Genomic DNA, 23,568 nt, shown 5'->3' on the forward strand with positions numbered 1-23,568 from the left:
GTGGGAGTCCTGTGAGTCTGGCACAAAGAGAATGCACAAGAAAGCCCCACGCGGGCGCGCTGCGGCTCCGCGAAACTGCGTCTCAGCAGAGGGGCGTGCACTCTGCCCAAGAGGCGAGGGCCAGCAGGGCCTACGGCCGAGCCAGGACTCGACGGGTTCCGGCAGTTAGGGCTTTTTGAGTGTGTTTCTAAAGCCCAGGTGAAGGGCGTCTGCCTGTCACGCGTGACAGGCAGACCCGCAGCACCGACGGCCCCCCCCTCCCCCCCCCCCGCCCCGGAGCTGTCTAACTGAAGGGCCGCCGGCTGCCCGCCTACTGCGGCCCTTGAGAAGCTGAACCCAAAGCGCTCGCGGGGCAGACAGGTACACCGCGTGCAGCGGCTGGCCCTGTCCCCGACCGCCCCAGTGTGGGCGCCCAGGTGTGACCACAGCCCGTGTCAGGGGCGCCCTGCACAGCCTGCCGCCCTGTGCACCCCTTGCCAGCAAAGCTGCACTGAGCAGCACCCCCAGAGCTCGCCGTTACTGCACCCCTACTGTCCAAGTCCCCACGCACGCCCCCCCCCCCCCCCCCGGCCGTGTCCCGCGCCCTGTGATCAGCCGACACTACCAGCCGCCACATCGTGTTTCCAAAGAGCGTTCTGCAGTCCACGTGACCCTGAGTCCCCTGACTTCCCTCCCTACAGCTCAGAGGCCTGCTCCTGGTCCTGGCCACGGCTCCCAGGCTCTGTCCCCCGCCACTCCCAGCTTCCCTGTCCCTGCCCTGACCCTGCCTCTGTGAAGCTGCCACTTGGCTGCCCATTAGTAGCAACTGACTGGTCCTGGCTCCCGCCCTCACTGCCCTGACTCTGGCCCACCGACAGGCTCCAACCCACACCTCGAACCTCCTTCCCTTATAGCCCTTGCAGCCAGCACCCACCCCAGGCAACCACCTGCCGTCTGCAGGGTGTCTCTGGGCCCCTTGCCCAGGGCCAGCCCACCCCTGCCAGCGTCCTCACGGGCTTGCCTCCTCCCAGCGCGCCAGCACGGCGTCTCCTGACCCACTCGGCCACTAACACGAGTCAGAGCGCACTGCTGGTTACCAGGTCAGACTCGTCTCCGTCCTCCTCCTCCTCCTCCCCGGTGCCGGCCGACTCCTGCTCCTCTTCGGACTCCCCGTCCATCTGGCCAGCCGCACGACAAGCCAAAAAGAGAACGGGAGACTCATGAGACCCTCGGCGGTAGCAATCTGATCAAAACGCATCTCCAAACACTGACCACAAACACTGGAGATGGGGGGCGGTCTGGGGGGTGACGGAGCCCCCCACCTCCCGCAGACCGCCGCTCAGGAAGAGGCGGTGCGCTGGACGGGTGCTGTGCGGCAGAGCTCGTGAACTACAAAGTCACAAAACACACGGAGAAAAGATGTTCAGAGGCCCCAGAATAACAGAGACCGAACCCCACCCCCCCACGCATGCGCCCAGTCCAGCCCAGGGGCCTTGCAGCCAAGGTTGTGCACGCGGCTGGCATGCACGAGGGTCCTCTCTGCTCAGATGATGGTCACTGAACAGTTTTGTGTCACTTCTATTAAAAACATGGTTTGGAATTCTTTCCATATCGAAACAGCGCACACACCTTATTTCTGCTGCTGCAAACGTCTGTCCCACCCACACAGCTAACCTGGATGCAGACCTGTTCAGGGCGAGAGGGCCCTGAGGCAGGGCACAGCCCACACGCCAGCCTGGCTCTGTGGGGCTCACAGTGACTTCATCGGCTCCGACGGCCCCAGCACCTCCACACCGGGCTGCGCCCCAGACCAGCCAGGACCCTCCGGGATAAGCCGCAGGCGGGCGCCGCCATCTGCACAGAGCACTCGGGAAGCTCCAAGGGTGGTGCTGGCGGTGCCCAAAGGGTCACACGTCCCAGGGCAGAAAGAGCACCTCCCGCCACGCCACCGCGCTCTGCCATCTCATCCGCCGTGCCTGACAGGACCTTACCTGCAATCCGCATTTCCCCCGGGCGCTGGGTCTCCTACGACCTGCAGAAGCCACACACACAGGACACCCACGCTTTGGCTGCGTTAACTGTGCCAACACCAACTGCGTCACGTCCTGCATGCTTCGCTCCTCGTGGTTCTCCCTGCACAGAACTTCGGAGGTGTCCTCTGGACCAGTCAAGCGTGTCCATCTGTCCCTTCTTGGCTTCTGGGTCTGTGCCATGCATGAGAGGGCCTTCCTCGTTTGACACCAGAAAACAGGGTCCACCATCCTCTTCCACCACGCAACACTCTGTGTCGACACTTTTTACCATCTGCAACTTACTGTTTTAAACAGCAGCTCTGCTGGGAAGTAGCTCACCCAACCCAGACCCACCCTTTCCAAGTGCCCAGTGGGGCAGCCTTCACCCACACAGACTGCAGCCCTCCCCCATCCAGCTCCGGGAAGGAGGCTCCATGGTTCCGTGCCCTCGAGCACAGTCCAGGTCTATTTCCCCGGCCAGAGCGGTCGACTATTCCAGCAACATTCACTGCAAAGTCACGGTCCCCAGACCCCCACTCGAAACCCGCTATCACAGCGAACACCGTCTGTCCACACCAGTGGCTGGCTGTGGACCACCCCCAACCCCTCGCTGTTCTCCAGGCTCACGAGTTCCCTGTCCTGGCCCCCGGCCCGGTCTGCACGGCTGCCCCTGCCACTGCTCTCACTGTGGACAACTCCCGCGTCGCTGCCCGCAGAGCCTAGAGAGACTCTAGGGGGGAACGGCCCTGCATCTGTGGGTGACCAGGGAAGCAGCACTGGTCCTTCCCTCTTAGATATGTGACGGGTCTTCCCACGAACTTGCCTTTTTTAACCTTTCAGCAAAGTCTCAGTTTTCCTCTACACGTAACAAACGTTTCTCGTTAGCTTTATTGCTAAGTACACTGGCAATACTGAACAAGTACAGGTTTTTTGACAATTATAACTATCCTTTGTAGTTTCCAGGAGTGACACTGTGGTCTGCTTCTCAGTCCTGACCTTCAGAAGCCCCACACCGAGGTCTAGGGGCCGAGACACCCGCGGTGCAGACGGACACGCCGCGAGCAGATGACCACTCATCCCAGCAGTGGGCGCACTCCCCAACACGTCCTGCCCAGCAAAGTCACGTCTGAGACCGCTGGCGTCGCCGACACACCGTCCCTAGTGGGCTTCTGCGTCCACACAGGGAAATCGGTGGTTCTGTCTTCATTGCAGGACGCCTGGCTCACCGGCTGGAAGACGTTTTCAGTGGTCTTCTTTGGATTTTTCAGAGGGAAGATTCCAGTCTCAGCAAACTTCTCCCTCGTCCTTGGAACTACGAATGCTTCTTTCCCGTTTCATCCCCAAGACCCCCGTGACCAGCTCAGCAGTGTATGGGGTGGGCAGAAGGTGGCAATTCCCCCATCTCTTTTTACTGCCGACGTTAGAAATACTCTAAATGTTCACCATTAAGTGCATAACCCCTGTGGTAGGGCTCCGGTACCTTCAGTCAGCTTCACTTAGCGTTTCACCTCTAAACGTCGCTGGGGGGCTTTCACATTGCAGAGACCGAGCAAGGGAACTACCAAAGGAGACAGGCAGACCAGCAACCTGGCCCCCCCACAGTGGCCGCAATGACTGAGGAAGGGAGGGGGGGCTCTGCAAGGGCCTCTGGGTGCCCGCACGCACGGCAGCCGCACACAAGGCGGCTCATGCTGAAACCCCAAGGGAACTGGGAAGAGAAGGAACAGCTGACACAGCCAGGACTGATGCTGAACAGAGAGCTGGAAGGCCAGTCAGCAAGGAGGGCGCCACCTGGGGCAGGCAAAGGCTTGGCCGCTGGGAGGCCGGCAGGAGACCCTGTCCCGGCAGGACTGGCCACGGTCACCAGGCCCAGCTATGCCTTGGGCTAGGGAGTGAGAGTGCAGCTCTCCCCAACTCAGCGCCCACAGCGCCTGTGACCCCCAGCTGCCTGCCATGTGACCGGGCCTTGTGACTGGCTTGCAGTCTAAACAGCGAGTGCCGGCTGCACCAGTGAGGAGGGGGAAGGAGGTACCATGCTGGCACCGTAACAGGTAGGAATCAACAGGTTCCTACCAAATGATTTTCCCCTCACCTGAGGGTGTGCCTCTACTACCTTAAGAGAGGGAGGGAGGGAGAGAAACACTGATGTGAGAAAGAAGCACCAATCAGGTTGCCTCCCACAGGGGCCCTGACCAGGAATCAAACCCACAACCCAGGCATGTGCCCTGACTGGGAACTGAACCCACAACCTTCTGGTGCACAGGATGATGCTCCAACTGAGCCACTGGGCCAGGGCCCCATGAAATAATGAGTAGAAAGGACAGGTAGCCACCCAGCACACAGACAGACAGACTGCTGAGCTCTCAGCGGGCACTTCACAGAAACAGGCATCCAAACGCAGGCCAGCAGGAGGCGGCAGGGAGTCCGGGACTAAGAGAGGCAGGGCTGATGGCGATACTGTGCGGGACCCCATGCAGCAGAGACCCCAGCGGGATGCCGTGCGCTGCGCCTCTGCAGCTCACGTGACACCCAGCTGTGCTCGCGGTGTGCACCCGACAGCCACACGTGCCCCCGGCAACACCATCTGTCACAGCCCCGACGCCCACCGACCACGGAACGCGCCGTCGGAACACAGCCACGTGTCTTGCAGTGGTTCTCGGACGTTCCAGCCTCGACCCTTCATTTCCTTAAAAACCACGGAGGACGACAGAGCACTTCCGGCCACGTGTGTCCTGCCTGGTAACGGTCAGTCGGAGACATCTGCACGGAGAGTCATTCCGGCCACAGCGCAGCTCCCATGAAAAGATGGCAAAGCGGCACCCAGGCAGGTAGGCAGCATTCCACAAGGTGCTCTGACCCCAGGCGCCAGAGAGGGCCTCGGAGACCCGAGAGGACTGTAAAAGCCACTGTGCCATCACGACGAAGACAAACTGACAGTGGAAAGAAGTCCCACGGACACAACACTGCGTAAGTGAGCCCCACTTTAAAAAACACCCCGGCAGGGCTCCATTTACGCCACGGACAGAAAACAGGAGTGGACACCCTGAGGAGACTGGGAGGGAGCGAGGGTGGCTGTCCCGGTTCAGACATGGCCTGGGGGGCGGGGGTACGGCTGTGGTGCCCCAACCCCAGCAGACTGAACCCGGGCGTCCACGCCGTCACAAAGCACTCGCCAAACCCAAGCGCACGTGCTGATCGGGGAACACGCCTCTGACGCACACAAGTGCTCTCTGGCCCCGAGTCCTGCCAGGGCCCCTCCATGGCCACTGAACCAGCCGGGCAGGTCTCCCCAGCAGGGGCCGGCACACTGGCCCTCAACTCCCTGCACCTGGGGACAGCTCCCACACTGAACCACGCTTGCTGGTGACTGCCGCGGCCGACTGCCGTTCTGCCGTCTCAGTTTGTTTTCCACTGACAACTCTGTCGTCTTCATTCCACTTTGTGCCTCGATTCTTTTATTAGCTTCACATTCATTCAACTGTTCCCTTTATCACTACGTCTAGTTACTCAGTGTCTGGATCCTCCTGCAGATGAGAACCTCGATCAAAACAGAGAATCTGGAAGTAGACTCACGCTCGCACGCCACGTTACTTACGATGAAGGCGGCTTTTCAAACACAAGCAGGGGGAGATCAGCCAACAAATGCTATCGACTCACGTGAATAACCACTTTGAGAGAAACCTCACGTTTTGTGCAAGCTTTGAGATGTAACTGATACCCCAGGAAATCCGCCCATTTCACATTTCAACACCAAACAAATCCTCTGTGAATCACAGGCGCACAGAACAAAGGAAACGCAGGCCGTACCACAGGGTGGCCTGCGTCAGTTCACGAGCTGCCAGCGAGCGAGGCCACTCTGTCCTGATGAGAACGCGGGACCAGGACCCACGCAGCAGCAGCCCGGCACCGGCGGGAACCGCCCCCACAGGCGGGGCTGGAAGACAAGCCACCTCCAGGACCGGACCCCAGTCCCCCGGAGCCACTGCCCAACTCCATGTTCACACACAGCGCCCACCAGGACACTGTTGGAGACACGCAGCCCGAAGAGCTGCAGGCAACGCACATGTCGCGGGGGCTCCCAGAAGGGTGAGCTCACTAGCTGTAACAGCCCAGCTTAAACATGACCGAAGTTTCCTCAGGAGAGTGCCCCGTGGGGCAGCAAACTCCCAGCCATCGACGCCACCTCGCTCCCCAGCGTGCCGGGCCCGGGATGGCAGACGCGCGCCCAAGTGTCCTGTCTGCTCAGACAGGGGAGCTGCGCTGGCCCACGGCTGGGCCCCAGCACCAATTGCAGGCAGTTCCCAGCAGGCAGGGGCCACAGTGCTACCTCTGGGACCAAGCCACCACACTGCCGGCCCCCAGGACGGGTCCTCGGACGGACACACACAGGCACACGCCAGGCCCCTCCAGGCTGCGCTAGGCGTTAACAGATCCCACGTGACTCAGCAGCGCTGACCATTGCTCACTCCCGCGTCCGCCTCCACACACGGGAGGCCTGCCCCTGAGCAGGGGAGCCGCACCACGGCCTATAACACGCAGTCCTCGCAAGCCATCAACCACATCCTGTCTGTCCAGAGGCAGAAAACTCAGACATTTCTTCCAGTAAACGCTGTGCAGGGGGACAAGCCCTTCTCTGCTAAAGATAAACAGTCTGAAGCTTCAAGAAAACACACACACAGACCCGAGTCGGGTGCAAACGGGGACGTGACAGCCTGGCAGGGCCCAGACTGCCCCCTCTCAGGACCGAGGCAGGGAGAGGCCCACCTTCTGGGTGCGGTCGCTCCCCGACACGCTCTCTTTGGAAGTCCTGCTGTCCTCTGGGGGAAACGCAGCCGCCTGCTCAGAACCCTGGTCCTCGTCCTCGTCAAGCTCCTCGGAGTCATCCTCCTCCGAGTCCATCTCCACGCTCTCCCCGTTCACATGCAGGGCGCCGTCACCCAGGTCCTGCTCGCTCTGGAAGAGGGGCGGGCGCACATGCGTGACGTGGAGCTGGGGGGCAGGACTGCCTGCTAACCTGCTGGGCAGGGTGTGGGGCATGTGGTGGGGAGCATGGGGGGTGCAGGGTGGGCCTCCAACAAGCCCTAGACAGGAGGCGCGGCCTGGGGCAGGGGCTCCTCAGAGCCTGGGGCCTTCGGAAGGGACCAAGGTCATCAGGGCACCAGCCACCTCGCACAGGCCCTCGGACCGCAGTCGGGCCTCCTGGCAGTCGGGCAGTCGACGCAAGCGGCCTGCTTACCTTGGTGCCCACAGTGGAATGAGTTATACTCTTAAACATCTCAATCACCGTCCTCTGTTTTAACACTTTGGTCTTTCTCTTAGGAACCAGGCTATAGGTTCCCATTCTTCGTTTTTTCTTCCGAGACACTGCAGCTGCTAAAACAAAAGGCAAGGAAGCTAAAAAAAAAAGTCAAAAGGAGACAAGAAGGGAAAGAAGTGCCATTCAACTGTTTTTCCACAGTGGGAGACAGCTCACGCGACCCTCCCACCGACATCACCCCCACGCCGCGGCGACAGCTCAGGTGCCTGTCCTGGGCCGCTCAGACGAGACGGAGCACAGGGCACGTCACGGCCATGCAGTTAGTTCACAGGACACGCTGAGCCGTGTGGACGCATCACTGACCCCGAAAGCCCTGCCCCTGAGCAGCAGCAGGTGCCCCAGCCGAGCCCCAGGATGGCGGCCCCACTTCTCACCCAAAGGAGCAGTAACGCACACGTCCAGTGTGTCGGGCGCTGAAGCACAGCCGGGCACCAGGGCCCAGTGACCCCTGACTCTCGGCAGCAGCCCACAAGCTCAGGGGAAGGGACTGCCCCTGAAGGGACTGCGGACCCCACGAGGACGCAGGGGCAAGCGCCGGGGTCGTGCGGCACAGCGGCAGAGAGGCTGAGCGGGGCCTGGCCTTTCTGGCCGGTGCGGCGCCAGGATGACTGGCTTTATGGAGTGAGGTTCTCAACAACGTTTTACTTTTTAAAAGCGTCCCAGGATTTAAAACATTGCTGAACCCGCTGAGAGGGGCTCCTGGGTGCCCCTTCGGCCAGGTGCGGAACCGGGCAGCTGGGAGACAGGCACCAGCTGGGGCTGCGGGCCGGAGGCCAGGGCACCTCCTGCAGGGCGAGGGGTGGCACCCAGGACACCCAGGACGACCGCCTCAGCAGGGGCTGGCACACTGGGAAGCACAGGGAACGCGGGGCGGGGGTGGGGCTGGTGCCAGCACAGGGGCACCCAGCCTGGGATCCAAGTCCCACAGTCCTGGGTCGGGGCGGGGGGCGGCTTGCACTCTGACCCACGTGTGAACTCGCTCATCCTGCTGCCTGTGCAGCCCAGCTGGAAAAGCACAGAACCTCCTGGGACCAACCCCACAGAGGCCTCATCTCGAGCTTCCTGCGGGACGCAGCCCTAGAGGGCAGAGGGGGCATGAGGCATGGGGGACAGATGGAGGCTGTCACAGCGGACGCCGTCCATAGGCCGCACTGAGCGGACAGCACCGCCGCTGTCCCTGGCAGCCTCTCTAGCACCCCACAGACGGACAGGCACACAGGGACGGCCTGAAGGCCAGGCAGCCGGGCGGGGATCCATCACCAGGGGACCGCTGCAGACTCAGGGCGGGTGAGCCCTGGGCTTCCCTGCCGGGGACAGCACCAGGGGTAGCTGGGCTGGGGGAGTCTCTGACACCAGAGAGCACTGGGCCTTGCACTAGCATACTGACCAGCCCCCGTCCCACTGACCCCGACCGGCCAGGAGGAGGCTGAGAGGATACTGGGAAACTGCCAACCCACGGAGCACGTCTTCTCAGAAAACCCCGATGAAAAAGATGACGAGCCCTAAAGCTAAGCGGGGAGCAGCCCGAACACAGACAGCCGTGGGTGCGCAGAGCTGGGCCAGGCGCCCTACAGAACTGTGCGGAACAGACAGTGCTGCGTCCAATCGGCCCAGGAGCTGGGAACAGGGAGGCGGGCTGATCGCGTCTCCTGCCTGCCCCACCCCAACAGGCTCGCTGGGGAAGCAGTCCTGTCCAGAACCCTGGGCCATGTGACAACCCGTCACACTCGAACATAAGCAGATGGGCCCTGACCACTCGTCCCTCAACCAAGCGCGATCCCCGAGGGCGGGGAGTGGGGCAGGGGCAGTCCTTCCTCCCCGCAGAGCCCGCTGGTCAGTGGAGGGGGACAGAGTGAGACCCGCCCCGTGGCAGTCCAGTGGGCAGGTGTCCTCAGGTGCTGATGCCCCCCCACCCCGGTGGGACGAGAGCAGAAACTCCAAGTCCTTCCTCCCAAGACACACACAGGCCACCCTCTGGGCAACGGGCTCTATGACTGAGGGACCACGGCAGGACAGACTGCGGCCACGCCCCAGAAACTCCTGCCCCTCGGCCATGCTGTGGGGCCTGCACCTGACCCGGGGAGGAGCAGCACCCGCACGGGAGCACTGCAGTGACTGGGACCCTGGACCGGGACCAGGACCAGGACCGGGACCGGGACCGGGACCGGGACCTGGGTGCTCCCTTTGCTGGGAAGGGCATTAACAGGCCAAAGCTGCAATGGCGCCACAGGAGGTGAACGTCCTTATCTCCAGGGACTCCACCCTGTCATTTTCAGGGAGCAACACTGCAGTGTTTAGAGGCTGAAGGGGCGAGCGTCTGCAGCTCCGCTCCTGTTTCAGAGACAAAGCAGGAAGGAGGGACACAGCTGCGCGCAGGTGGTGGCACAGAGACGCGTGGCCGGACCCTTGCCTCCGTGCTGGAGGCCCGGCATCCCTCACGTGGAGGAAGCAGCTCAACATCCGGGAGCAGACACACGCCTGCGACTGCTGACCCTACCTACAGACAGCCCCCAGCAGCCCCATGTCCAGGCTGACCTGGCTCCTGCCTGCAGGCCTGCCTCCCACGTGCAGAGGGCCTCACACAAAGGGCCTCTCTGCACTGAAGGGCGTCGCCTGACCACAGTTTTGTCCTAAAGGCTCGGGAGAACGCCCCCAACCCACTCCAGGCGTGCTGTCGGCACCCTGCTGTGGGGCCACGGGGGCTGCCCACAGGAGCGGCAGGCTACAGAGCTGGGTGGGACCAGACCCCAGCTCTCTGCAGCCTCCACACGCAGATTTCCCAGTCCACGTCTCCCACCCAACAGCGAGACCAGGGAGTAAGACTTAGTGATGGAAACCACCTCCACGCAAGACTGACAACTAGCAAAGAAGGCAACCCAGGTGGGGGGGGGTGGCGCTTAGCTCAGAGGCCCGACCTGGCTCAGCAGGTGTCCACGTGACAGAGGACCTGCCGGCTCCAGTGTCACTGACCCAGAGCACACCTGCGCCTGCGGTCGGACTCGGCCCTCGCTCGGCAGGGAGCACACACTCGGCACCAAGGGCCACCGGGCTCTCACCTGGCTGTGACTTGGTGGTGGCCGTGTAGCACTGGTTCTGAGGTAGCGACTGATGAAGTGGGGGGAAGGGGGGTAAAAGCTGCTGTCGTCCAAAATCAGATGCGTGTCTGCCGAGCTCCTCTTTTGGCTCCTCGTGGTCTCGAGCTTCTCGAGCATCTCTGGGCTCCTTGCTGGCTGTGTGCTTCAGAACAGAGAGAGTTAGCGCCTGCCACTGGTGGCTACGGAGACGGCGCGCCCGGAGCAGAGCTCCTCCCCACGACCCCTCCTCGGAGACGGGTCACTGCGAGAGGCAGAAGGAAGTGGCGCCGGGCTCATGGAGAGATACCAATCCATGCCTCAAGCTGAGGCCAATGTTTCCATTTTCAAAGGGAAAAGCAGCAGCAGCAGTGACCGTATGTGGCAAAACCCAAAGTGACCCTCCCTGGCCCTGTGCAGAGAAAGTCTGCCAGCCCGGATGCAGGTGACGGACTGCCACGAAGGTGGGAAGCCTTCCCACTGGTCTGTGCCGAGCGCTGTCTGACCCGGTAACACATGTCACAGCAGAGAGCCACGCTGCCCTCGAGACCGTCCCAGCTCGCAGCCACCGAGCTCCTGAACCGGTCTTCGTCCTCAGCTGTCCCAGCTCTGGCCGCCTGTGACACTGCCTTGTGTCCAGCCCAGCCCTGCCGTTGTCCCCCAGCACCGACACCACCCGCTCCAGGTCACCTACCGCCCCGAGACAGCGCGCTCAGGTGCCAGGCAGCGGAGCCCACCTTACTGTGCACACAGCAGGGGCACTAAACTGGAAAGGAGCGAGCACCCTTCAACCAACAACGCTGAGAAAACTGGACATCCACACGCCAGAGAGTAGACGGGGCCCTTACGTCACGGTGGACACAGAAAGCAACCCAGAAGGGATCAGACCTAATACACCACTCTCAGAGGGAAACCCACAGGGGCGTTCACGGTTCCGGACACGACAGAGATTTCTTGAGCGCGACACCAGAAGCACAGGCAACACAAGAGTAAAGAGATACACCAGACTTTTCAGAATTAGAGACGCCCGTGCATCCACAGACACAATCAACAGAACGGAGAGGCAACCCAAGGAACGGGAAAGAGTATTTGGAAGTCACGCATCTGACCAGGAGGTGGTGCCCAGGACGCGTGAAGACCGTGCGACTCAACAGCACAGCCAGGGACCAGGGTTTCGGGCCGGCGCCCTGACTGTGTGGCCCGGGGGATGGGGCATCGTCCGCACACTGGAAGGCTGAGGGTGAGGTACCTGGTTGGTGGAGGCTAGCGATCCATGTTTCCCTCCCTCTCCTTCTCCCTCCCGTCCCCCCCTCTAAAAATAAATAAATAAAATCTTTAAAAAACAAAAGGCAACAGCCCTGGCTGGATGGCTCCGTCTGTCAGAGCGCCATCCTGATGCACTACGGTTGCGGGTTCAATCCGCATTCGGGGCTCACAGGAGAATCAACCAGTGATGCGGGAGTGAGGGGAACGTCGCATCGATGTCTGTGCCTCTCTCTGAAAAACCTGGTCGATACGAAACATGGGCAAAGCATCCGGATAAACACTTCTCCCAAGACATCCAGCTGGGCAGCCAGCACAGGAGAAGGCGCTGACCGTCCCCAGTCCTCAGGAGAACGGAGTCAGAACCAGGATGACAGCACCTCACCCCACTGAACCACTGTTGTTGGGGAAAACTCAGGGAGCTGCCCCCGTCACACCTCAAGCTAAACCCGCACACAGAGGGAAAGGAGTGTCCCTGGCAAGGATGCGGGGACACCGGCGCCCGGGTGCACCACGTGGCGGTGCAGTTGCCGTGCAGACAGCATGGAGGGGCCCCAAAGCCAATGCCGAGTGGCTGCGTGATCCAGCAGTCCCCCTCCCGGGTTGACACCACCGAGGAGGCCAGCAGGAGTTCCAGAGACTCTGTGCACACAGCTCAGAGCAGCGGCGGCCCAGGTGGGCATCAGAGGGGCAGGTGAGCCACGCACACCCGTCCACATGATAGAACATCACTCAGCCTTACACAGGAAGGACTTCTGACTCCTGCCTCGACCCAGACAACCTGTGAGGACATTGTGCCAAGGGAAAGCAGCCAGCCACAGAAGGAGGGTCCTGTGAGACCCGCTCACACGCGGTCCCTGAAGGAGGCAGACCCGCAGAGACAGGGAGTCCATGGCGGGGCTGAGCTGGGGGAGGGGTGGGAGTGGGTGCCTGACGGGGACAGAGCGTCCGTGTGGGAAGATGGACTGTCCAGGAGAGAATGGTGGTGGTCCCACACCATGTGAATGCACCTGGCGTCGCAAAACCGGACACTGGGGTCAAGACAGTGTGTTCTGTATTGGGTGCGTTTTCCTATAGTTTTTTTTCAAGGCCTCCACATTTCCAGGGGTCGCCGTCAGGCGGCACCTGCTTGCCCTGCCAGCTGTGGTGGCTACAAGCTGGGAGGGACCCTGGGGCTCCGGCGTGGCCCCAGGAGTGCCCTCCACCCACGCCCCTCTAACAAGGACACCCTCCACCTCCTGCTCCCAGCGCAGCCACACCCTCAGCCCCCACCTTCCTGCCCTCTGCCCTGCGAGTGCTGTTCCAGTGACTCGTCCGCCCTGAGTGACACTCTCCACGCTGGCATCTCGTGAAGTCGCTGCTGGAACACAGACATCCCTACAAACTACCAGTGCTCACAGACAAGTGCAAAATACGGCCTAAACACAGGCACGGGCAGGAGCAACAGCAAAACCTGAGAGAAAACAGCCACCTGAGAGCTACTTACGGCCAAAACCCATTCCTTAAGGTGTGATTTTTGAAAATCTAAAAAAAAAAAAAAAATCAAGATTCTAGGTTTGTTAGGACTCTGTTATCTAACAAAGCAAAACGATGAGAGAGACAAGAACTGCCGCCCCCAGAGGCTGCCTGGATGGGTCCTGGGCACCCCACCAGGCCTTGGCCTGTCCCCACTAGAGCGTACCTGCCGCCCACCTGCCGTATGCCTGCCTCCAGGTGGTATAGTTGGCGCACCCCGCCCATGATGGAAGTACCCAAACCAACAGTCCAGCCCTTGCTGCCACGCCCCGGTTCCCAGGCTGCCTGCTCCCTGGCTCCTGGGCTGCAGGCTGGCCTGGCCAGGGGACGAGCCCTCCCAGCACAGGCAGCATCTCCTTGCAGACAGCCCAGCTGCACTGAACACGGAGAATGGCGGAGAGCCCTGAGAACAGGTCCACACTTGCCCCAGAGCCTGGAGGACCCCAGCAGGCACACGCGGGAAGATGGGACACAGCTGAGAGAGAGAAACCCCTGAAACAAGACAGCCACGGCGACGGGCACCTTGGCCCAGGGCAGGGCCCGTGGGGGATGGGGAGTCCCGTGCGCGGGGGTCACACACATCTGCCCCGAGCTCTAGCTGTGCGCCATGTGACCTGGGGAAACAGAGCGGAGGGCACAAAGGTCTCCCTCCTGGTTTTGTAGCTTCCTGGGTTCCGTGAGGCCACACACACTAAAAAGCCTGTTAAGAGTGTGGCAGGTACAGGACAGCAAAAGGAGAGGCCAGGTGAGGTCAGCAGGCTAGCCGAAGCGAGGCCCACCCAGCTCCCCTGGAAGAGCGCAGATCAGGAGGAGCCCCACATTGCGGGGGCAGCTCAGCAGGCCAGCTGCGCCCCCGCCCCCATCACAGCAGCAAGGTGACGACAGAAAGTGCGGGTTGAACTCGGGCGACACGAAACCCGGGAGGTGGGTGTGCACACCGCTCAGGGGGACGGTCCCCCCAAGAGGGGCCGAGCTCCAACAAAACTCCCACCCGAGGTACAGGACTCCCGACAGAGACGACGGAGAACTGCAGCTAATGCCGTCTGAAGGGTGAGACAACATACAGCAAGCACGCCGGTTGTTTTAACTGAAAGAACTACTTGAAGACACTGGGGATGAGGTACCTGTCAAAATCAAGAATATCAACATATGCAATGACCAGCAAAGCGTCAGGGCTGGACCCCGGGGAGCAGCCGTCGGAAGAGACAGAAGACCCACACCCACGGATGGAGCCACGCACAAACCGCGCTCCTAGCACGGAAGAGACGCACCACCAGACCCGCAGGGCCCACGGGGAGGGCTGCCGGGAGGCAGCGTGGGCGACCCGAGCACACCAGACGTCAGGCTGGCGTCCGAACGCACACCGGCAATGCCGGGGAAGGGAAGTGCCCGGAACCTGCCCACGAGCCCAAGCCCACAGCCTGGGAGAGCGGACGCGCCCCCGCAGACGTGCAGAGAAAGGCCACGGCAGGCACAGCAGCGGGTGCACGGGGACAGATCTGCCTGTGCTCAGCCCCAACCCTGAGCGGGTGGCTTGGGGCAAGAACAGAGATTGAGACATGTCCTCGGAGATTGAGACATGTCCTTGGTGCGGCTCCTTGTCCCCTCCCTCTGTGACACAATGGATCTGACCCGCTTCCTGTGGTGGGCATGGGGCTGGAGGGCGGCCCCCAGGCCCAGAGCAGGAGTGGCGTCCGTGAGGCACCTACTTGTGGGCGACGGGCACCCACGGGAGAGCAGCCCAGAGTGCAGACTGTCGGCCCTACTGCCCCTTGAGCTGCTGGCAGCATCTCCTAGGCTTCCCGGCCTGCAGGTTACTGCTGCTCTGTGCTGGCCCCACTCCCGTCCACACAGGTGCCCGCCTGCCGTGGCAACAGCCACAGAGAAGACAGAGGAAATGGCAAACCCCCTGACGGGGCGCATTACCAGGCCCAGGATGGATTTCGGCATGGTCTTCCGAGCCCTATGAACCTTGACATCGACACCAGGGGTCGCAGGCTTCTTGTCCTCCATGTCTCTGCTCCCTTCCCCGGGCCGGGCTGGCACTGCGGCGGCTGGCATCTGGGAGAGCATGCTGGGAGTCCGCCCTCTGCCGGCTGCAGCCGGGAGGGTCTTCGCGGCATGCCCGGGGAGGGAGGGCGCCAAGGTGCTGGGGCCCCGCGGGGCCGGCTCCTGTGGGGCTGGCTTACTCAGGAAGTAGCCATTGCTCCCTATGACGGCCGTCTGTGTGAGGTCATCCGTTGGGACGTGGTGGTTCTGCTTCCCGGCATCAGTGTCTCTTTCCGAAACCCCGTTCTCTGCGACCCGGGCCAGTTTGTTGGGACCTTCCTGTGGGCCGACTTTTGTGTGTTCCTGAGTGTGCTCGGCTGTGCTGGCGTGCCGGCTGGCGTCACTCCTCTCTAAGGACCCGTTGGTGGCCCCATCTGCGGCCACATGGGCCCCTGCTCCCGGCTTCTCGGCTGAGCCTTCATCGGCGGCCATGGAGATCTCTGCAACACAGGAGAAGAGTCAGTGGCTGCCGCCCACCTGCACAACCCCACCTGCGCCAGGCGGCAGCTCCTCTGATGGCCAGACGCTGTCGAAGGGAAGTTAGTATTCTATGTACAGACAGCTCAGTCCTACCAGGTTAAGTGTAGAATAACTTAGACACAACTCTGGAAGTCAGCTGATTAAGTGTGGGGAAGACCAAATCTTAAGAAGAAAATCCTGCTGACTGGCTGTCTGTCCACCCCATGTGCGCTGTGTGGGTGAGGCCTGCAGACCTGCCTGAAGGGACCCAGGCTCAGACCAGCGGCACGAAACAGTCACTGCCCAGAAGAGTCCGAGGCACATGGGGCAGGTGCACGCACGCACCCCAGGCGCTGAGGCACCCCGAGAAGGAAACCTGAGTAGGACTTAGGTAGAAAACAGGCTTCAGAAGTAGCTTCACAACTACAAACTTCAAGAAAATGGGTAACCAACCCAGAAAATGCACCCTACCAGCCAGAGCACCTTTTCAGGCCCCCGGTCTACAGCCTGCTCCCCCGCAGAGCTCCGTCTCCTACGCAACGCTGACAGGCTGCCTGGGACCAGCCCCGAGTCAGTGCACTTCCCAGCCGAAGACCCTCCGGGCACCTGCCAGGGCAGGCAGGTGAACGCAGACCGCCCAAATAACTGCATCACAGAGGCACAGAGAGCATCTGTCAGGGCCAGAAGCCACCGCTCCCCATGCCCCCAGTTCTCACAGGACAATCGCCTACCGCTGGGCCCCCGGGACCCCAGGTCACGTGCTCACGGCTGCACCCTGAGCAGACACAGGCCTGCACAGACTCGAGCGGGAGAGACACAAACCAAACAACTGAACGGACATCCGTTTTCTTTAAAACCCCCGGCCAGCAGAACCGGAGGGAACTGAACTTGGAGAAGGCAATGCATCACAGCGTGCGGCAAACGCGCCCGTTCAGAGACGGTGAGCACACCCACTCGAGACCAGGAAACCTGAGGCACCGTGGCACCCCCAGCATTCACAAAGACGAGGTGAGGCGACAGACTGAGGAGGCGGCACGGGGCCGAGCACAAAAGACGGGGGGCAGACTGCCCTGCGCCTCCCAGTCAGTCCCCTGTGACAGCGCCGCCACCCAGCAGTGGAAACACGGCCCCACCGACCACACCACTGAACACGAGGCCACTCGCCCTGCACCAGCAGGAGCGAGAGTGCACTCGTGAGGAAAACACAGACACTATTCAAAAGGGAGGGACCTTTTTAAAAGGATATACAATTTTGTAAGATCTTTCATTTATTTTTAGAGAGAGAGGAAGGGAGGGAGAAAGAGAGGGAAAGAAACATCAATGTGTGGTTGCCTCTCGTGCACCCCTTACTGGGGACCTGGCCTGCAACCCAGGCCTGTGCCCTGACTGGGAATGGAACCAGTGACCCTGTGGTTGGCAGGCCGGCAGCCAGTCCACTGAGCCGCAGCTGGGGCCAGGCTGTACGATTTTAACCAAGGTTACTCAAGGCCTCTGTGGAGACAACGTTCAATTAAGTCATTTCATGACCTTCAACGGACGACAAAATACCAAGATGTCGCCTCGAATTAACCCTAGAAACACAACGAGGCCCACCCACAGTGCGACCGGTGAACCGAGGAGCATCAAAGCCACGGAGCAGTGCATCTTCACAGACCACAAAGGAACTGGCAGAGCAGAGCAGAGAAGGACAGGCCAGCTCCCTGCAGCAGAGGCGGCCCCGACAGCTGCCCCAGTCGCAGCTGCCGACGCCAGGTCCCTAGGGGCAGCCCACACACCTGCTGATACACTCACACACTTCAGTTTGAGAAACGGCCTGGGAACCTGGCGCTAACAAGGGAGAATGCAGGAAAACAGGAATGTGGCCTAGAAAAGCTCTGTGACACGCCCACACCACACGCTACAGGACGAGAGAAAGACCAGCTTGGCCACTCGGGGTGGCTGGCGGAGCAGGAAGCGGCCATCTGATCTCTGATCCTGGGTCCTGACACACAGCTCCTTATACCCTTCGCACTTTCTGGGTGTTGGAGTGTCCTTTATTCTAATCAGGTGACTCTGGGGATGCTCCTGGGAGGGACCAGTCCCCAAAAGCAGCAAGTGTGCCACGGGCAGAGCTGGGCACCGCAGCCTAAACCCATGCCCAGGGAGCAGAGAGGAGCTGGGGGCTGAGCGAGGAATGTGGCACGCCTGCAGGGGAAGCCTCTGTAAAACCCCTAGGTACGGGCTGTGCACCCAGGTGGGTGCGGTGCCAGGGAGCCCTCACAGCCCTGCGCCCTCCCCAGCACCTGACCCTTGTATCTCTGCCACCTGCTGTTCCCAAGCTGCGTCCTTCACGATGCCCCAGCTCACAGTCAAGTGCTGCCCAGAGTCCGGTGGGTGTTCTAGAAAATCACCCAGCCTGAGAGGGGCAGAGGGCAGCCCCCAATCTGCAGCAGGTCGGTGTGTGGGCACCGGGCCCTCTGCATGGGACGGCCATCTGAGGCGGGTCAGTCCATGGGCTGAGCCCGTGACACCCGGGGCCCGTGCCGCCTGCAGGGAGACAGTGTTGGAGCACCACTGCACGGGGACGCCCGCCGGTGCCGGGGCGCAGGCGCTGCGACAGGGGAAAGCTGCTCCACAGGAGCAGGCTGGCCTCTGCCTTCACTGCGGTGCTCACGCTCCACACAACTCTGCACTTCCGGTCAGGGCGTTGCCCAGGGAGACACAGGATAAAGGGCGTTCTGCTCAGGAAGCAGAAGCAACACCTTCCCTGGCAACTCGAGCACCTGGAAGTAGCCATGACCTCCGACAACCGATGCTGGAAAGAATAACTGGGAATGTGAACCTAGACCCTAACCTCTCCATACCTCAGAGAAAAGTTAACTCAAAACAAAGAAGGGCCCTGGCTGCTGCGGCTCAGTGGATTGAGCACCAGCCTGCGAGCGAAAAGGCCGCCAGTTCGATTCCCAGTCAGGGCACATCCTGGGTTCCGGGCCAGGTCCCCGGTAGGGGGCAAGTGAGAGGCAACCACACATTGATGTTTCCCTCCCTGTCTTCCCCGCGCGCCCCCCCCCCCCCCGCTTCCACTCTCTAAAAACAAATAAATTAAATCTTTAAAAAAAAGAAAAGGAAAAAACAAAGACCTTTGGGATCTTGAGCTAGACTGCGTGTCTTAGACTTCACACCAAAAGCACAGAAGTCCCTGGAGAAAATCTGATGGCGTGGCCTCCGTCAGAACCAAACACGGCTCAATACTCAAGAGCGGCAAACCCACGATGAGGAACCACAACTCCCCCCACCCCCGGACAGCTACGATGACAGAGACAGACGGACGGACGACGAGGAAGAGTGTGGACAAAGGGGAGCCCGGCCACGGCTGCAGGGAATGCTGAGCAGGCACGTGTTCCGGAAACACGCCTTACAAAGCCACCAGGCGTTTGCCCCGGACAGCGAAGAGCCCGCCCAGCGAGAGCGCCCTCGGCCCCTCAGCGGCACAGGGCCCCGGGGCGTGCCTCAGTCACTCCTCCTCGGGGGGCCCACAGTGGGAGCAAGTGAAACGTACACATTTGAAGAAGCCATGGCTGAAAAATGGTTTTTGTCAAATATTTTCCAAATTTGATGGAAACGATAAAATAAGTGAACAAAGAAGCTTAAAAAACTCCAAGCAAGGTAAGCACCAACAAACCAGGCCCCAGCACAACGATCAGATGGCTGAAGATCAGCGGTGAGGAGGGTTTAAAGCAGTCGCAGGCAGCACAGCACAGAGAGGGGCCAGAGCGGCTTCTGTTCAAACACTATGCTGGCCAGGAAGCGACTTGTAGAGGGAACACGGTTCGCCTAGAGCCCTGCAGCCACACGACACCCTTCAAACGTTTCCAAACAAGCAGAAGCTGAGAGAATTAGCAGCAAAAAAGCGCATCAGAGAATGTCACACAGAGTTCTTCAGGTGGCAGGGCAATGACCCCTCATGGAAACTCCTCTACAAATGGAAAGGAAGAGAGAACCAGAAGCAAGAAACACGAAAAGAAGTAAAAAGCATTTAACCATCTCACTTGAAACTGTGTTCACCAGAAACTGGGTGCTTCAAGCGAGCCCGGGGCCCTGTGTCTCGAGGCTCCGGCACAGGCCCAGGCTACACCTGAGGTGGCAGCGGTGGGGGGGGGGGGGTGTTCTGCACACACACGGCCGCAGGACAGCCCCTGCAAGCGGACAACTCAGGACAAGCACCGTGAGCCGCAGAGCAGCCTGGGGGCACGGGGAAACTGCTGACAAGCCACCCGGGGGGCCGCGAGGAAAGGGGGTGTGAAGTGCATTCAGCTCCAGGGGTTGCAGTAACAGAGGGAGAAGAGACAAACAGGAAAGGGAAAAACGGAAAACAGGACAATGTGATCCCATTAAACCCTGGCAAACGGATGGTCCAAACTCTCCCAGAAAGGCAAAGACTGTTCAACGTGATAGAAAGCGAGCTCCGGGTGCACGGTGTCTATGGAAAACCACGAGATGCGGGCTTTACGACAGGGTAAGCATAGGAGCAAGGAGAGGCTCGAGGGGCGGGAGGGGCCGGGAGGGGCCGGGGAGCTTCCTGAGCCCCGAGTTCATCTTGTCCTGCACCGTGAGGCATGGCCGGGAGCACCATGCTGCGCCCCAGCCTGGAGTGAGTGCCCACGCCCTGGTCTGTGGCCAAGTGGGCACCCCGTGGGGCTGTAGCTGTGCGTGACGGGAATAAAGATGCAGAGACAGCGGCACGGCCACGCGGCCTCACTGTCGTGCGTGGACCTGGGCAGAGAGAGGGGCGCTGGCAGGAGGCACCACTCACCTTCCTCTCTCAGCAGCTCGGTCTTCATGCTGCAGTCCTGCTTCGGCTCCCCCTTCGCCGGCACCGCCTGCTAAAGAGAAAGACGGTCAGCAGGGGAGGCTATGCAATTCTCCAGCATGGCTTCTCTGAAGTGAGCCCCTGTGGGCTACGGGGAGGCCAGTGGCTCGGGCTCCTCCAGAGGAGGCAGCAGGACACCAGCCCAGGGGAGAGCGCGCCTGAGTGCTGGGGTCGGGCTCCAAGAAGGGCGGTCTGGTGAGCCACTCACACGGCTGAGCCAGAAGTGCCGTGAACTCCCACGGAGCGCCTTCTGCTGCCGATGAGAGTCCACCTGAGTGTCCCAAATGTCCAGCCACCCACCAAGAAGTCCCAGAAACGGAGAAATGAAGTAAACCCGAATCACCGAAGAAACCCCAAAACTAAGTAACCCCGAATCACGTGGAGGCATGAATGACACAGGCCTCCTGGAACTGTTCCAAGACAACAGCACCTGCCTGGGAGAAGCGGGTCCCCCACCCCCGGTGCAGCAATGCCCGCCACCTCGGAAGCTCCGTGCCGGGTCTCCCCAGGCCTTCGTGGGGTAACAGGAGTGGGGTGCACACCCTCCAGGTTTCCCACTGGGAGTTCCAGAATCCAGGGGCGTAACGCTCCTGGTACACGTGTAACTGCTCAAATGTTTCCTCCAAAGAAACACCAAAGTGCTCTTGGAACGTCCTCACGGAGCCTCACGCTCACCGCTAGCTCCCGCAGTGCCCACAGCGGCTCAGAGAGCAGCAGGGGTCCTGCCCCCGTCACCCTGGACCCGGGACTCCCTCGAAGCCACCCCTCCTGCCACCCCTGTCTGCACTACCACCGCTGCCGCAGGACGCTGGGGCAGGGTGCTAGGTGCTGTCACAAACTGGGGGTCAAGGTGCCTCCCTCCCAGAAAGAAGGTGGGAGCACTTCTTTCCAGGGCTCCGACCAGGACGCTTCGCCCACGAGGAGAAGCCAGTCTCCTCTGGCAGCAAAGCCCCACGGCCAGGCCTGAGGCCCCCCTCCACACCCGGGGCCACAGCCCACCACCCTCGACAGGCCCAGCCCCACACACCCGACAGCCTCTCCTGCAGCCTCCCTGCCTCGTCACACCTCGCTGGCACCTCCACAAGACACACCACCCAGCCTGTGCGACCCACAGCACTCTAGGTTTCACGGGAGGGACCTTCCAGTCTAGATGTGTTTCCCCCGCGTCTGTAGCACCCAGCACGCACAGGGCGCCGCGGTAAGTACGTGGCAGGAGAATGAACGGGTCCCTTCAAGGAGACAGCGGAAGGGAAGGCCGCTGAGTGAGTGAGGGGCAGCACCACACCACACGCAGCTCCCGGCCCAGGCAGAGTCTCCGGAACACCCCAGATCCAGAGAACCCGCTGTGTGAACAAAGGAGAAGGCCGAGGTGTCGCCGCTGACCCAGCGGGCGAGGGGCCGAGCAGGGCTCAGACAGAGCCTCGTGCTAAGCGGGGCCCACAAGCAGGGCAGGAGGACCAGAAACCTCCCCAATTCAGATGTGCTCCGTGGGCTGCAGGTGCGTGCACCCACTGAGAGGGCGCAAGGTTTTTGTCACCTTTCTAGAAGGGCCAGAGGCCAACCAGGCCAGTAGGGGACCAGGCAAGGGCTGAAGACGGGACCTGTGGCCCAACCTGCAGCAGAACCCGGCTCTGGCCCCGGCCGAGTCACCAGGGCTGCTGCGCAGGCCTCAGCCCCACAGGCTTTCCACCTCGGCCGAGGCCGAGTAAGTCTTCCCCAAACTCAGGGCGGAGGGTGGGGGGGGGGGGGGGCTGGTCTGAGCCTCTGATTTGCAAGAGGAGCCATAACGGACACCAGGAGGAGGCTGGAGGCACGTGCGGTGGAAGCTCTGCCCACAGCCAGGGCCTGGAAGCCAGGCTGCTGGACATGGGCTGACGGGTGGGGAAGGGACAGGGACAAGATGAGTTTAGGGGGTCGCGTTGTGCCCACAAGGTGGTGTTCAGAACCGGGGAGGCTGTCACAAGTGCACAGAGGGGCACCCAGTTGCCAGTCTGGGGCTCTGGGCATCAGAATGACGAAGGGCAAGAATGGACTGATAACCCACTGGCAAATCAGGGCCCATGTCCACAGTGGGGTGGACGAGGGAGTGGATGTTAAGAGACACAACGCCGACGGGTGAAGATGGAGGACAACCGGGGTATACAGTCTCCACGGAAACCCCAGGGTGGGTGGCCTTTGGGAAGCCCGGACACAGTCTCAAACCATCTTCTCAACGGAAAGCGAACAGCAGTCACGCCACATGGGGAAGCCTGGTGGTGTCATCTGAACCCCACGACCACCGTGGACAAAGCACTGTCGACACACCTGTTTCTGGGGCAGCTCTACCGCCAGCGCACAACCTGGACCCTGCTGTGAGGGGCCTTCCAGGAATCGACTGGCCTCCCCTCCAAGAGCCCCTTCGTGTGAGGAGAGGACAGAGCCCCTAGCCAGGGCCCCTGTCCGGAATGGGGACGGCTACAGAGGCGAAGATCTGCTGGGCCAGACAGCCGCCTCCATGGGAGGAGTCCTGCTTGCAGCCAGGGTGCCGCGTTTACGCAGGAGATGTGCCCTCCCTGCCTGTGACAAGAGCGAGGCAACAGAGTCTGCCCTTGACCCCTGAGTAGTTCAGGGGAGAGGGGTTGTGTGTGTGCTTGTGTGCGGGCACGCATGTTTATGTGTGTGCACACACGTGCGGGCGGGTGCCACTCATGGAGCGGTGTCACTGTTCACCCACAGGCAGCCACGCCTCGCCTCCCCTGCCCCTCGCTATGGAAGAGGAAGCTCCCACAGTCTGTCACAGGGCACTGAGCTCGCCCTCCCACTGACCTCAGACGCTTCAGGAGGCCTGTCTGCCCACCCCCAGCACACCCAGTGGGGTCGGGTCTCATGTGCGCCTTTCTCGGTTATGTGACCGGCAGCCCCGAGCCCCAGCTGCACCTGCACCAGCTCACCAACGAGGGGGCGTGAGGTAGGGCTCCCCCACGCAGGTGAAGAGCCCCCAGGCACCGCCCCACCAGCCTGCACACTGCTGTTTCCCTTTGCTCTGAGAGAGCAGCGGCTGGCGGCCACCATCGC

General features: G+C 61.4%; 1 protein-coding gene across 3 annotated transcripts in view; it reads right to left on the minus strand.

Annotated features, from left to right (window-relative positions):
• The window catches only part of EHMT1 (euchromatic histone lysine methyltransferase 1), a 99,463-nt gene that overhangs the window by 38,385 nt on the left and 37,510 nt on the right, over window positions 1–23,568 (minus strand). The window contains exons 2-7 of one of the 3 annotated variants that reach the window (XM_053918436.2): window positions 20,458–20,524; window positions 15,084–15,646; window positions 10,365–10,545; window positions 7,228–7,385; window positions 6,756–6,944; window positions 1,077–1,157 (exon numbers count right to left, since the gene is read on the minus strand). In XM_053918436.2, the coding sequence (XP_053774411.1) occupies window positions 1,077–1,157; window positions 6,756–6,944; window positions 7,228–7,385; window positions 10,365–10,545; window positions 15,084–15,646; window positions 20,458–20,524 (1,239 nt within the window). Of the gene's footprint in view, window positions 1–1,076; window positions 1,158–6,755; window positions 6,945–7,227; window positions 7,386–10,364; window positions 10,546–15,083; window positions 15,647–20,457; window positions 20,528–23,568 lie in introns of all 3 variants that reach the window. The other 2 variants (XM_053918433.2, XM_053918440.2) reach the window with 2 other exon arrangements.

The sequence above is a fragment of the Desmodus rotundus genome, chromosome 1 (genome assembly GCF_022682495.2).
Source record: "Desmodus rotundus isolate HL8 chromosome 1, HLdesRot8A.1, whole genome shotgun sequence".
NCBI lineage: Eukaryota > Metazoa > Chordata > Mammalia > Chiroptera > Phyllostomidae > Desmodus > Desmodus rotundus.